Source organism: Homarus americanus, unplaced genomic scaffold (genome assembly GCF_018991925.1).
Source record: "Homarus americanus isolate GMGI-L3 unplaced genomic scaffold, GMGI_Hamer_2.0 scaffold26298, whole genome shotgun sequence".
NCBI lineage: Eukaryota > Metazoa > Arthropoda > Malacostraca > Decapoda > Nephropidae > Homarus > Homarus americanus.
The window spans coordinates 7,470-22,322 of NW_024725078.1; the positions used below are offsets into that span (position 1 = coordinate 7,470).

A 14,853-nucleotide genomic window follows, 5' to 3' on the forward strand; every position below is an offset into this window, starting at 1 on the left:
ACAATACTGATACTATATTGAATTATCTATATATTGGACATTTGTTTTGCTCCCTCGTGTGTGTGTATATATATATATATATATATATATATATATATATATATATATATATATATATATATATATATATATATATATATATATATATATATATAGTTCATTGTGCACTATGAATATGTAAAGGCAAATTATCCTCTTAAAAATGGTGGCGTTTATTTTGGTCGACAGCAGAGCTAAAGGACTGGTTTATAACTAAATAGATTATCTGATGGACCATTTACCTTTAATGGCTGTGTGAGTGAGTGAAGTGTTCCACCATGGTGCACCTCATGACTAACTCTCCAACATTTTCTTTAATAAATATTCCAATGCCGGTGGGGGGGGGGAGGTAGCAAGAAAGGGGTGGAGGGGGGTGGGAGAGGCCATGAGAGGGGTGTGATGATGCTGAGGAAAGAGAGATGGAGGTGGTGAGGGCAACAAGGGAGGGTGGAGGGGGGGGTGAGAGAGGCCAGGAGAGGGGTGGATGATGCTGAGGAAAGAGAGATGGAGGTGGTGAGGGCAACAAGGAGGGTGGAGGGGGGGGAGAGAGGCCGAGGGGGTGATGATGCTGGAGGAAAGGGAGGTGGAGGTGGTGAGGGCAACAAGGAGGGCGAGGGGGGGTGGAGAGGCCAGAGAGGGGTGTGATGATGCTGAGGAAAGAGATGGAGGTGGTGAGGGCAACACGGGAGGGTGGAGGGGGGTGAGAGAGGCCATGAGGGGGTGTGGATGATGCTGAGGAAAGAGAGATGGAGGTGGTGAGGGCAACACGGGAGGGTGGAGGGGGGTGAGAGAGGCCATGAGGAGGGGTGTGATGATGCTGAGGAAAGAGAGATGGAGGTGGTGAGGGCAACACGGGAGGGTGGAGGGGGGTGAGAGGCCATGAGAGGGGTGATGATGCTGAGGAAAGAGAGATGGAGGTGGTGAGGGCAACACGGAGGGTGGAGGGGGGTGAGAGAGGCCATGAGAGGGGTGTGGATGATGCTGAGGAAAGAGGTGGAGGTGGTGAGGGCAACAAGGAGGGGTGGAGGGGGTGGAGAGGCCATGAGAGGGGTGTGATGATGCTGAGGAAAAAGAGATGGAGGTGGTGAGGGCAACAAGGAGGGTGGAGGGGGTGAGAGGCCATGAGAGGGGTGTGATGATGCTAAGGAAAAGGAGGTGGAGGTGGTGAGGGCAACAAGGGAGGGTGGAGGGGGTTCAGACAGACAACAGTGACGTCAGAGGTGGCCTGTGTTGAGCCCGGCTTACCTGATATATCCCGGTTGTGTTATAACCATTGTGTGTATGTATGTCTGTATGTATGTTTAAAAGCTTTTATAGACAAGGTGAGAGAGAGAGAGAGAGAGAAGAAGAGAGAGAGAGAGAGAGAGAGGAGGAGGGGGATATAAGTCCATGATTCGTACGTTAATATCTTTTCCATTGATTAATTAAATGTAAGTCCTCTAGTTGCGTGAGTCTAGGTTTGGTTGGGTGGAGGTTGGCTAGGTTGGCTTGGCTGGCTTGGTTAGGTTTGGTTAGGGTTGGCTTGGTGGGTTTGGCTTGGTTAGGGTTAGGTTTGGTTTGGTTTGGTTTGGTTAGGGTTTGGTTCGGTTTGGTTTGGTTAGGTTAGGTTTGGTTAGGTTAGGTTTGGTTTGGTTTGGTTTGGTTAGGTTTGGTTCGGTTTGGTTTGGTTAGGTTTGGTTAGGTTTGGTTAGGTTTGGTTTGGTTAAATTCATCCTCACCGAATAACACTGTCAGTCGGTGCTAAATATACAAACAGAGCCACTGGTGTGATGCTATTTTTACTATCGTTCTATTTTCCTTTACATAGATGATGGAAAAAATCATGACTTTAACAATACATCAATAAAATATTTGATATGACAATGAAAGAGGAAAAAAAAGCGAGAACGGAGTCATGGAAGAGGAAAATGGGAAAGGGAATTGTCTGTTTTGTATGAGAAGGAAAAGTGGTGTTTTTTATCGTGTATTTTGGGGAGTTTACTTAACGTTTGAGAGATTGTGGAAGAGAGGTTGTTAGCTGTGTAAGAGAGGCGCGGGAGAGAGACTGAGGGAGAGAACTGTGGGAGTGAGAGAGAGTAGTGGGTGTTGGCGTGGGTGTGGGTGTTGGCGTGGGTGTGGGTGTTGGCGTGGATGTGGGTGTTGGCGTGGGTGTGGGTGTTGGCGTGGATGTGGGTGTTGGCGTGGGTGTGGAGTGGGGAGAGTGGTGGGTGTTGGCGTGGGTGTGGGTGTTGGGGTGGGCGTGGTTGGCGTGGACGTGGGGTGAGAGTGGTGGGTGTTGGCGTGGGTGTGGGTGTTGGCGTGGATGTGGGTGTTGGCGTGGGTGTGGGTGTTGGCGTGGATGTGGGTGTTGGCGTGGGTGTGGTGTTGGCGTGGATGTGGGTGTTGGCGTGGACGTGGGTGTTGGCGTGGATGTGGGTGTTGGCGTGGATGTGGGTGTTGGCGTGGACGTGGGATGAGAGAGTAGTGGGTGTTGGCGTGGGTGTGGGTGTTGGCGTGGGCGTGGTTGGCGTGGACGTGGGGAGTGAGAGTAGTGGGTGTTGGCGTGGTGTGGGTGTTGGCGTGGGCGTGGTGTTGGCGTGGACGTGGGTGTTGGCGTGGATGTGGGTGTTGGCGTGGACGTGGGTGTTGGCGTGGACGTGGGTGTTGGCGTGGATGTGGGTGTTGGCGTGGATGTGGGTGTTGGCGTGAACGTGGGTGTTGGCGTGGACGTGGGTGTTGGCGTGGGCGTGGGTGTTGGCGTGGACGTGGGTGTTGGCGTGGACGTGGGTGTTGGCGTGGACGTGGGTGTTGGCGTGGACGTGGGTGTTGGCGTGGACGTGGGTGTTGGCGTGGACGTGGGTGTTGGCGTGGGCGTGGGTGTTGGCGTGGGCGTGGGTGTTGGCGTGGATGTGGGTGTTGGCGTGGACGTGGGTGTTGGCGTGGACGTGGGTGTTGGCGTGGACGTGGGTGTTGGCGTGGACGTGGGTGTTGGCGTGGACGTGGGTGTTGGCGTGGCCGTAGTGATCGAGAAGAAACATTTGTCATGCCAGTACTCGAGGTCTCAGTGGTTTCAACGTCACTATTCACTCGTAACTGATAATAATGTCAACAACTTATAGGGAAGGTATACTGTGTCAGTGCATTAGTGAGTGCCATTGTCATCACCACATGCGTATATCATAACTTACGTGAACTCTGATACATGCGAGAGAAAATTTCAAACATTTTAGTTTTGTGAATAGTGGTCCAGTCTCAGTGCAGTTCTAACGCCATCTTGGACTCCAGCTTCGTCCCGGAGATTGAATGAGTCACTTAGATACGTGTTAGTTTTCGGCATGGTGGACATTTTTAAAATATTATCTACGAACTATTGAGAGTCAGAGTCCAGACACAGGTTTGACGTCATATTGAATACCGTACCTGTGGCTGTAACATAAGTCCCATATACACATGCACAGGACCTCTCCTCTTCTTCCCCCTTCTCTTTCTCCCCTTAACCTCCCGTCTTTAAGATTTTTAAAGCTGCGCCTCCCGCATGGAGTCTTTTTTTTCCTTTTTACCTGCAAGCTGTATCTCCTTCCCCTCCCCTTTTCCTCTCTCGTCTCCCCCCCCCCCTTAACCTCCCCCAGAAGCTATGGCCGTCTTGAATAATTATGTTAAGTGATTTTTGTTAAACTTAATTTTGGATTTGAGTTTATTTTTATAATGTTGATTTTTCGTGTTATGATTTCAATAGTAGTAATAATAATAATGACTGTAGCAAAGGGAGGAACGTCATGATCTCTTAAGTGAGACAAAAACACTTGCAGGAGAGCCTGAACTTTTCAGGAGACAGAAGACAAGGCTCTGATGATGTGGGCGGGCAGTTTGGTAACAAGATATGCGCTGGAAAAGTGACCTTGAAATAAGATCTCTTATAGAGTCTTCATGTGAGATGCTGCCAATAAACAGAGAGAGACCAGGAAGCATCTTAAGGAGAAACATCCTCCGGCAAACGAAGATAAACTTATCAGGTTATAGGGTGATTATGTTCCGCCAAACTCAGTTATGTTTGAGAAAATAACAGGAGAGATTATGTGGAATAAATAACTGAAGATCCAGAGAGAAGCCGGACCATGAGGTCTGGATGCTGTATGCCAGTGGATGGAGAGTTATCCTCAGCAGTAACAATATTTGCGATGCGACAAGTGACCTCTGCCACACTATTACCGCCCTTGAAAGAAAGCTGGAAACCACCTGCCGCCTTCACCTACAAGCTGTAACGGTCAACCGCCTCATCCCCTTGGATAAAAATCCTATAAGGGCGGGGGAAGTGGTGAGACGAATTATTGGTATATGTATAATGGAGGTGGTCAATGATGGTGTTAGGGCAGCAGCAGGGAACCCGCGAGTACACGTAGGAGCCGGCCACCAGGCTGGGGGAGAAGCTGCCATTCATGCCACGAGAATGATATATGAGGAGCATGACTGTATGGCTGTACTCCTGGTAGACGCCTCCAATGCTTTCAAAGTACTTAACCTCCAGGGTACACCTCACAACATCAAGCTCACGTGTCCAAGCTTTGCAAAATATGTGGAAAATATCTACAGGAACACGATATATCTCTATATAACTAACTTTAATGTCCTAATTGAAGATATTGCTATTCAGTAAACCAAGGGAACGACACGGGGGGACCCAGTCGCCATGGCAATGTACGCATTGGGCCTATCCGTCTCCAGAAGACATTAAATTATGAGACAGCCGAGGTCAAACAGGTAACATACGCTGATGACCTCACAGGAGCAGGAGAAGTTGAGGATATAAAAAAGTGAAGGACCTGGTAACATGTTTAAAAAAAGGCAGCAGAGTAGTAGTAATACCGGACTCCAACAGGTACAGTATATTAACCTTGTTAGTGGTAATACAACCCAGCGTCCTTTAACGGAAGAGAGACACAGAGGAGGAAGGGAAGGCATAGGAGGACGGCGGCCTGTAGGGAGGATATAGATCAACCTTTCTTTGTTTATCTCGTATAGTAGAAAAGATAATAATAAATTCCTTTTTCATCTTTGACTCCTCTTATAATTTTCCATTGACGTGTGTGTGTATATGTGTGTGTGCTTGCTAGTGAGCGTACTTTTAAACGTACATTGCTGTGTGGTATTGTCCAGTTGATTATATTTGTGTTTTATCTGTTGATGTTAAATCGCGCGCGTACTTGTGACTGAGTGAGTGAAAGTCTGTTTGCATTTTTGTTTTTCCTGATGTATGTATTTGTGTGTAAATAAGCTTTAATTGTGCTCCTACGTATTAATTTGTGTTAAATAAATACTCATATTCTGGCTGTTCTGTGTAATGTATGTGTACAGTACCAGACAGTTACACCGCTACACCCACCCACACCCACAACTACCACCACCACCACACCCACAGCTACCACCACCACCACACCCCACAACTACCACCACACCCACAACTACCACCACCACCACCACCACACCCACAACTACCACCACCACCCCACACCAACCCACAACTACCACCACCACCACCAAACCACAACTACCACCACCACCACCACACCCACCACACCACTACTGCCACCACCACCACCACTACTACCACACCCACCCACCACCCACACCACAGCTACCACCACCACCACCACACCCACAACTACCACACACCCACACCACCACCACCACCACACCCACAACTACCACCACCACACACACCACAACTACCACCACCAACCACCCCCTACCACCACACCACCACCCCACCACACCCACTACCACCACCACTACCCCACAACTATCCACCACACTAACAACTACCACAACAACAAATTACCCTCACTACTCTACACACTTTGAGCTAAATAATAACAAGCCGGAAAATATGTAATTCTTCACATATTTGATACACGACTTTATCCAGACTCGATTCAAACACAAGGGCATTTAATAAGAAAACCGTAAAGCAACTCTGAATTCTCTCTCTCTCTCTCTCATGCAGACTTAGCTCAATTTTAAGACATTTAACAAAAGTATACTCCGCAAAACAGTAATTTTTCCCATTATTGGTAAAAAAAATCAGAGCCACAAACACTGACAAAATTTAACTTTCTCAAATTTAATATTAACAAATCCATTTAACAAAAACCCGCGAGAAATATCAATTGTATCCAGAGTTTGTTTAAACACAAAACCAATTAACCCCCAAAAAACTACATCCTACACCCATCCAGCCAATTTAACAAAAAGGCCACAAAGGTATAAATTTCATGGCCGGACTCGAACATACATCACAATGAAGGCCAATATATCGTCCACTGTTTTGTGTTTTACTGGGCACAAACTTGCCAGAACACAGCCATATTTTCCACACATGAAGTACTTCGTTTTTGTTTCTCTCTATGGGATTTTGTCTTTGGGTTAATGACTCGTTATTTATGGGTATATTTTTTTTATTTGCCGATATATTTTCGGATATAATTTCGATATTTACGGATATATTTACATTATTTACTGATACAATTTCGTTATTTACAGATACATTTTCGCTATTCGTGCATATGTTTTAGTTATTTACGGATATTTCGTTATTTTCATATATATTTTCGTTATTTGCTGGTATATATTTGTCTTCACCCTGCACATCTTATTAATTAATGCATTTTATTTTCTACTAATTCGTGTTGAAAAATACTACTCAAAATCTATAATTTATTGCACAATTGATTTAATTACTTGGATATATTTCACAGACTATTTCTTATTTAAGGATTAGGTTAAGCCAGGTTAGCAAGGTAAGATTAGGTTAAGCCAGGTTAGGTTAGGTTAAATCAGGTTAAATCAGCTAAGCTATGGGAAGATAAGGTTAAATTATGTTAGGATAAGTCAGATTAGGTTAGATTTAATAAGGCTATGTTAGGTTTAGTTACGTTAGGTTAGTTTAAGATGTTACGTTAGGTTAGTTTAAGCTAGGTTACGTTAGGGTTAGTTTAAGCTAGGTTACGTTAGGTTAGTTTAAGCTAGGTTACGTTAGATTAGTTTGCTTGGGTCTGCTAGTTTAGTTTGCTAGGTTACGTTAGGTTAGTTTGCTTGTGTTGGTTAGGTTAGTTTGCTAGGTTACGTTAGATTAGTTTGGCTTTTAGGTTACGTTAGGTTAGTTTAAGCTAGGTTACGTTAGTTAGTTTAAGCTAGGTTACGTTAGGTTAGGTTTCAGGTTACGGTTAGGTTAGTTTAAGCTAGGTTACGTTAGGGTTAAGCACGTTTGGGTAGGTTAGGTTTAGTAAGGTACCAGTATTTGTATTTCAATACATTAAACCTCCCAAATACAGAGAAATACACAATACAGTACCAGTTCTCGATACAGTAGTGATGTAGAGTGACCCGTTCTTCAGATGTGTGTTGCATAGGATTGCATGAGACGGCTGTGGGACACATAAGTTGCAGTAACATCAGTGGCCGCCAGTATTCATGGGAGAATATTTCACAATGGGGGCTCTTAGCATGATGAAGTGCCAGGTCAAATTGCCCCTTGTCCCTTTTGATTCCCTGGGTTATATATACTGTCTATTTTTTGTATATTTTTTACTTCTCTTTTCCTCTGTCTCGTTTTTATTCTGTTTATCTCTCTCTTTTTTCCTCCTTCTTTCAGTCTCTTTATCTGTGGTTTTGTTTATCTTGCTTTTATTCTCTTTATCTATCTCTCTTTTTCTCTCTGTCTGGCTCTGTTTCGTTTATATCTCTATTATTTTCTCCTTCCAGTCTCTTTCTGCATGGGTCTGTTTGTCTTGCTTTTTTCTCTTTATCTATCTCTCTTTTCTTCTCTGTCTCTTTCTCTCTGGGTCTGTTTGTTTCAGTCTCTCTTCTTCTGTCACTCCGTCTGGGTCTGTTTATCTCGCTTTTATTGTCTTTGTTTTTCTCTTCTTCTCTTATTCTTTTTGGCTTTTATTTCTTGTCTCATTACATTTCTTATTTTCTCTATCTGTTTCGTATCTTTCTCTTATTCTCTTAGTTTCTGTCATGCCTTTTTTCTATTTCCTTCATTCTCTTTCTCCTTTCTCTGTCTCTGTCTGTACTTCCTTTTCTCATTCCCTTTCTTCACTTTTTTTTCATTTTGTATCTTTTTTTTCCTATCATTCTAAATCGTTTTCCTCCCATTCAGTTTCTTTCTCTCATTCTCTTCCTCTTTCTTCTCTCATTCCTTTTCGATATTCTCTTTCAATTTTTTTCCTCTCATTTTCTTTCTATCTTTTCTCTTAATCTCTTCTCATTTTCTCCTCTCTCTCTCTTATTCCTATTCTCTCCCATTTAGGTGGATGTAGTTCTGTTTTGTGGTTATATCTTAATTTACTTTATCTTACCATTTAATTATTCAATATAATCGGGAGCAAAACGTAAATCTTTGCTTTTGTGGTTTTTGATTATGTGGTGATTTATATTACTGTATATTAGTGTGATTTATATTACTGTATAAATTATGTTGTGATTTAAATTACTGTGTATATAAATAATTTAGTGATATATATTATACCTGTATATAGAAAACATGAAAAGAAATAAACTCGTTCGTTTTCATGACAACATTTATTTTTGTCAGGTTTTTCGTTTTTTAAAGTATTAAAGTATAACTTATATACGAACGTGGACAATTTTATTTGTCGTGATACTGATTTTTTTAAAATTTGTTTTAACGGTCGATAAATTGTTTTTGTATTCTTCATTGACTTATTTCAACGGGCTAGTTGCAATAGGTATAATATATCTTGTTTTGTATCCGGTTAAGATGTCATGGCCAAATAAAACATTTCTTCGGGTTTCAATAATAATTCAACTTTGCCACCATCATTTCCACAATTCTTATAAGGACCATAATTATCAGAGGTTCAGAGTTGATACCATACCATACCATACCATACCATACCGTACCGTACCGTACCATACCATACCGTACCATACCGTACCGTACCATACCATACCATACCGTGCCGTACCATACCATACCTTATTTTAATTTATGATTTTGGTGGCTTGAGACTGATTTTAGGCCCAGAGACACACTATGAAGACACACACACACACACACACACACACACACACACACACACACACACACACACACACACACACACACACACACACACACACACACACACACACGAGCACACCCAAAAAAGAAAGTATTTAAACCCCATATAATTCCAGGTTATGATAAAGAGTTTTAAATATACCATGGGCGGGTCATGACCTCAGCACACGACCATCAACACGCACCCATTAATGACGTGGTTCCATCAGTTAATTGCATCGCCTATTATCCAGACATATAATTTATAACACCCACAATGTATTATACACTCGCCTATCATTTAAAGCTATCAAATTATATATTAATCCATGTGTCAGTTTACTTGTCTGAATCCTTGTGTCATACTTTCTCTCTCTCTCTCTCTCTCTCTCTCTCTCTCTCTCTCTCTCTCTCTCTCTCTCTCAACGAGTAAATGAATGAGGATTATATAAAACTCTTTGTCTTTGTTCTCTCTGTTAATGTGTGTGTGTGTGTGTGTGTGTGTGTGTGTGTGTGTGTGTGTGTGTGTGTGTGTGTGTGTGTGTGTGTGTGTGTGTGTGTGTGTGTGTGTGTGTGTCCTTATCTTCATTCACTAATAGGATAAAAGGGGTTGTGAGAAATTAATGACGACTTATCTATCTCTGTCTATCTATCTATCTATCTATCTATCTATCTATCTATCTATCGTCACGTAAGCTGCAGTGTGGGTTACGTCTTGGTTCTACTTCACCATTGGTTCACATTTTTCAGTTCTTATATAAACTTAATCGTGTTGAATGTAACTTAATTACTGTTATATAATTTTTAACTTAGTGAACAATTATTTCTTTATTAAATAGATTAACTGGGAAACGTGGGATCTTACTTGTGATATAATTTGGACAGGAAAACTAGTTTCTTTGTTAGATTAATTAAGAATATAACGCATCACATAATTTGATCTTAGTATAAAATGGTTTCTGTGTTAAAATGATTAATTAGAACGGCTTATGATGCAACTCACGACCTTTATATAATTTGTTCTTACGATAAAAGTTTTTAAATTAATATATTAACTATAAAAGTATAGATTATAACTTAATTACCTTTGTCTAATTAACACTTTCGATACATATAATTTTTTTTTGAATACTATTAATTTTGTAATCCAAAAAGCATTACAAGTTGTCTTTGATCTAAGGGAGACTTAATTACAAAAAAAGGGAGATTAAGTCATTGGTTGGTGGTTCACTGTGTAATTACTATGTTATAGAACCAGTGACGCTGTAATTGGCAATTATAATAGTGGCCTGAAATATTATAAAGGGGGGAAGGAGAAGGATAGTGGAGATGAGGTGTGATGAGGGGGGTGGGGAAGTGGGGAGGGAGGTGAGGGGGTGTGGGGGCAGAGGGATGGATGAATAGGAAGAGGTGGAGAGAGAGAGTGGCTGGGTGGGATAGGGACAAAGAAGAAAGGGAATAAGAGAGGAGGGGTAGGGGGTAGGGGGTAGGGAGGGAAGGGAAGGGCGAATACTACCATCTACCAGTCTACCAGTACCTCCAACAACCACTATCTAACACCTTATACTACCACTATGTACAGGTACTACTAGAAACATGTGGTTAGTTGGGTCATGTGGTAGTGTGGTAGCTAGGTCATGTGGTAGTTAGGTCATGTGGTAGTGTGGTAGTTAGGTCACGTGGTCATGTGGTAGTTAGGTCAGGTGGTAGTGTGGTAGTTAGGTCGAATTATGGTGTGGTAGTTTGGGTCATGTGGTAGTGTGGTAGTTTGGTCATGTGGTAGTGTGGTAGTTGGGTCATGTGGTAGTGTGGTAGTTAGGTCATGTGGTAGTTAGGTCATGTGGTAGTGTGGTAGTTTGGTCATGTGGTAGTGTGGTAGTTAGGTGTGGTAGTTGGGTCATGTGGTAGTGTGGTAGTTAGGTCATGTGGTAGTGTGGTAGTTAGGTCAGGTAGTAGTGTGGTAGTGGGCAGGCCTGGGAGGGGCATCATACCGTGAACTTTGACCTCATCCCTTTGGTAACGGTCTATCTAAATTAATATAATGTGGCCCTGTCATGTTGCACCTCAGCCGTCCTCTATTGAACATAACGGGAAAGTTTTGTGTTTTTTTTTCCGTTAATGGTATTGTCTGTTGCGAAAGGAGTATAGGTTTTTTGTTGCAACGGTGTCGGTGGTAGATTAACGGTAGCCTCTGTTTTATCACCAACGGTATTACTGTTACCCTTACATCTCTTAATGCTTCACCAACGGTAAATCTGTTTTCGGACGCTAACACAAACGGTATCTGTTAACGTTACGCCACCTGTTACTGCTTCAGCAATGGTAAATCTATGTGTTCCATGTTTAACACAACGCTATTTCTTACTGTTGTGCCACCCGTTACTGTACCACCAACGGTAAATCTGTTAGGGTTCCGTAGCTAACAGTAAACATTCATAGCGTTTACTAGCATTCTGCCCAACAGTGCATTGGTATGTTGCAAAATCCTCACCCTTTCCCCTCGCTGTAATACACGGGTTGTTGTTGCATCAACTTGCATATCCCATGGCATTGCACCATTCTCTCTCTTTTACTCTTCTCTTCCCTTCCCCCATTTCATCTATCTCTTCCATCGTCTTCCTGTGCATTTCCTTCTATCTATCTTTCATTCCCTTGCCATCTCCCTCTGCACTTTATCCTATCTAGTTTCCCCTCTCCCATTCCGTACATCTCTCTCTCTCTCTCTCTCTCTCTCTCTCTCTCTCTCTTCTCTCTCTCTCACACACACACACACATTTTTATTGCAAGGAATGGATGGGTCATTAATCAGTGACCATTCCGAATTGGCAAGTTATCTGTCTGAAAATCTATATTGTGTAGTTAGGTAATTGGTCAAATGGGCCCCGGTTTTAATAGACCCCCCCCTCTCCACCAGTCTTCATAGGCCTAAACCTAACAAAAACATTAGGATTAAGGCCTAATCTAAATCTAAATGGACCTTAAGCCTCGTAGTTAGGTTAGGGTAGGTTGGCACTGATTTGATGGGGTTGGTTTAAATGATATTATATTAGGTTGGGTTAGATTAAGTCAGGTTAAATGGGATAGGGTGGGTCTGGTCAGGTCAGGTCTGGTCAGGTCAGGTTAAGTTAGACTGGGATAGGGTTGGCTTGATTTAGGTTAAGTTGGGTTAGATAGAGTCAAGTTAGATTGGATAAGGTTAGGTTACAGGTTAGACCGTATTAGCGATAAGTTAATTTAGGTTAGTTTGGGTTAAATAGGGTCAAGTTAGATTAGATTAGGTCAGGTTGGGGGTTACATTAGGTCAGGATGGGGGTTACATTAGGTCAGGATGGGGTTACATTAGGTCAGGTTGGGGGTTACATTAGGTCAGGATGGGGTTACATTAGGCCAGGTTGGAGGTTACATTAGGTCAGGTTGGGGTTACATTAGGCCAGGATGGGGGTTACATTAGGTCAGGCTGGGGGTTACATTGGTTGGAGGTTACATTAGGTCAGGTTGGGGTTACATTAGGTCAGGTTGGGGTTACTTGTTGCTGGGGTTACATTAGGTCAGGTTGGGGTTAATTGGTCGGTTGGGGTTACATTAGGTCGGTTGGGGTTACATTAGGTCAGGTTGGGGTTACATTAAGTTCAGGTTGGGGTTACATTAGGTCAGGTTGGGGGTTACATTAGGTCAGGCTGGGGGTTACATTAGGTCAGGTTGGAGGTTACATTAGGTCAGGTTGGGTTACATTAGGTCAGGATGGGGTTACATTGGGTAGTTGGAGGTTACATTAGGTCAGGTTGGGGTTACATTAGGTCAGGTTGGAGGTTACATTAGGCCAGGTTGGGGGTTACATTAGGCCAGGTTGGGGTTACATTAGGTTGGGATGGGGTTACATTAGGCCAGGTTGAGGTTAGGTCAGGTTGGGGTTGCATTAGGTCAGGTTGGAGGTCGTTAGGTCAGGATGGGGGTTACATTAGGCCAGGTTGGAGGTTACATTAGGTCAGGATGGGGGTTACATTAGGTCAGGTTGGGGTTACATTAGGTCAGGCTGGGGTTACATTAGGTCAGGTTGGGGGTTACATTAGGTCAGGTTGGGGGTTACATTAGGCCAGGTTGGGGCACATTAGGTCAGGATGGGGGTTAGTTGAGGTTGGAGGTTTACATTAGGTCAGGATGGGGTTACATTAGGTCAGGCTGGGGTTATAGGTCAGGTTGGGGGTTACATTAGGTCAGGTTGGGGTTACATTAGGTCAGGTTGGGGGTTACATTGGTCAGGTTGGAGGTTACATTAGGGGTTGGGGTTACATTAGGCCAGGTTGAGGTTACATTAGGTCAGGATGGGGGTTACATTAGGCCAGGTTGAGGTTAGATAGTCAGGTTGGGGTTACATTAGGTCAGGTTGGGAGTTTACATTAGGTCAGGATGGGGTTAATTAGGCCAGGTTGGGTTACATTAGGTCAGGGATGGGGTTTACATTAGGTCAGGTTGGGGTTTTGATAGGTCGCTGGGGGTTATTAGGTCAGGTTGGGGGTTACATTGAGTTGGATTTAAGGCCAGGTTGGGGTTACATTAGGTCAGGTTGGGGTTACATTAGGCCAGGTTGGAGGTTACATTGGTCAGGATGGGGGTTACATTAGGTCAGGCTGGGGTGTTAATTGGGTTGGGGTTGCATTAGGTCAGGTTGGGGTTGATAGGTCAGGTTGGGGTTATGGGTCAGGTGGGGTTGGGGTTACATTAGGTCAGGTGGGGGTTACATTAGGTCAGGTTGGGTTACATTGGGTCAGGTTGGAGTTACATTAGGCCAGGTTGGAGGTTACATAGGTCAGGTTGAGGTTACATTAGGTCAGGTTGGGGTTACATTAGGTGAGCTGGGGTTACATTAGGTCAGGTTGGGGTTACATTAGGTCAGGTTGAGGTTACATTGGTCAGGATGGGGGTTACATTAGGTGGGTTGGGGTTACATTAGGTCAGGATGGGGGTTTACATTAGGCCGGGTTGGGTTACATTAGGTCAGGCTGGGGGGTTACATTGGGTGGGGTTAATGTCAGGTTGGGGTTTTAGGCGGGTTGGGGTTAATTAGGTCAGGCTGGGGTTACATTAGGTCAGGATGGGGGTTGTTAGGTCAGGTTGGGGGTTACATTAGGGGGCTGGGGTTACATTGGTTGGGCTGGGGGTTACATTAGGTCAGGTTGGGGTTACATTAGGTCAGGGTTGGGTTACATTAGGTCAGGTTGGGGTTACATTAGGTCAGTTGGGGTTACATTAGGTCAGGTTGGGGTTACATTAGGCCAGGTTGGGGTTTGCATTGGTGGGTTGGGGGTTACATTGGTCCGGGTTGGGTTACATTAGGTCAGGATGGGGGTTACATTAGGTCAGGTTGGGGTTACATTAGGTCAGGTTGGGGGTTACATTAGGTCAGGGTGGGGTACATTAGGTCAGGTTGGGGTTACATTGGTCAGGTTGGGGTTACATTAGGTCAGGTTGGGGGTTACAGGCCAGGTTGGGGTTACATTAGGTCAGGTTGGGTTACATTAGGTCAGGTTGGGGTTACATTAGGTCAGGTGGGGTTACATTGGTCAGGTTGAGGGTTGCATTAGGTCAGGTTGGGGGTTACATTAGGTCAGGATGGGGGTTACATTAGGTCAGGTTGGAGGTTGCATTAGGTCAGGTTGGGGGTTACGTGGGTCAGGATGGGGTTACATTAGGTCAGGATGGGGGTTACATTAGGCCGGGTTGGGGGTTACATTAGGTCAGGTTGGGGTTACATGCAGGCCAGGTTGGGGTTACAT

The 14,853-nt window shown here is 43.9% G+C and overlaps 1 protein-coding gene across 1 annotated transcript; it reads right to left on the bottom strand.

The window, feature by feature from the left end:
- Positions 1–2,432: 2,432 nt before the first annotated feature.
- Positions 2,433–3,056, bottom strand: LOC121864730 (uncharacterized histidine-rich protein DDB_G0274557-like; the record flags this gene model as incomplete). Its single annotated transcript, XM_042363890.1, has 1 exon — positions 2,433–3,056. A coding segment is annotated over exon 1 (624 nt), but the record flags the coding sequence as incomplete, so codon positions are not given.
- Positions 3,057–14,853: the final 11,797 nt, after the last annotated feature.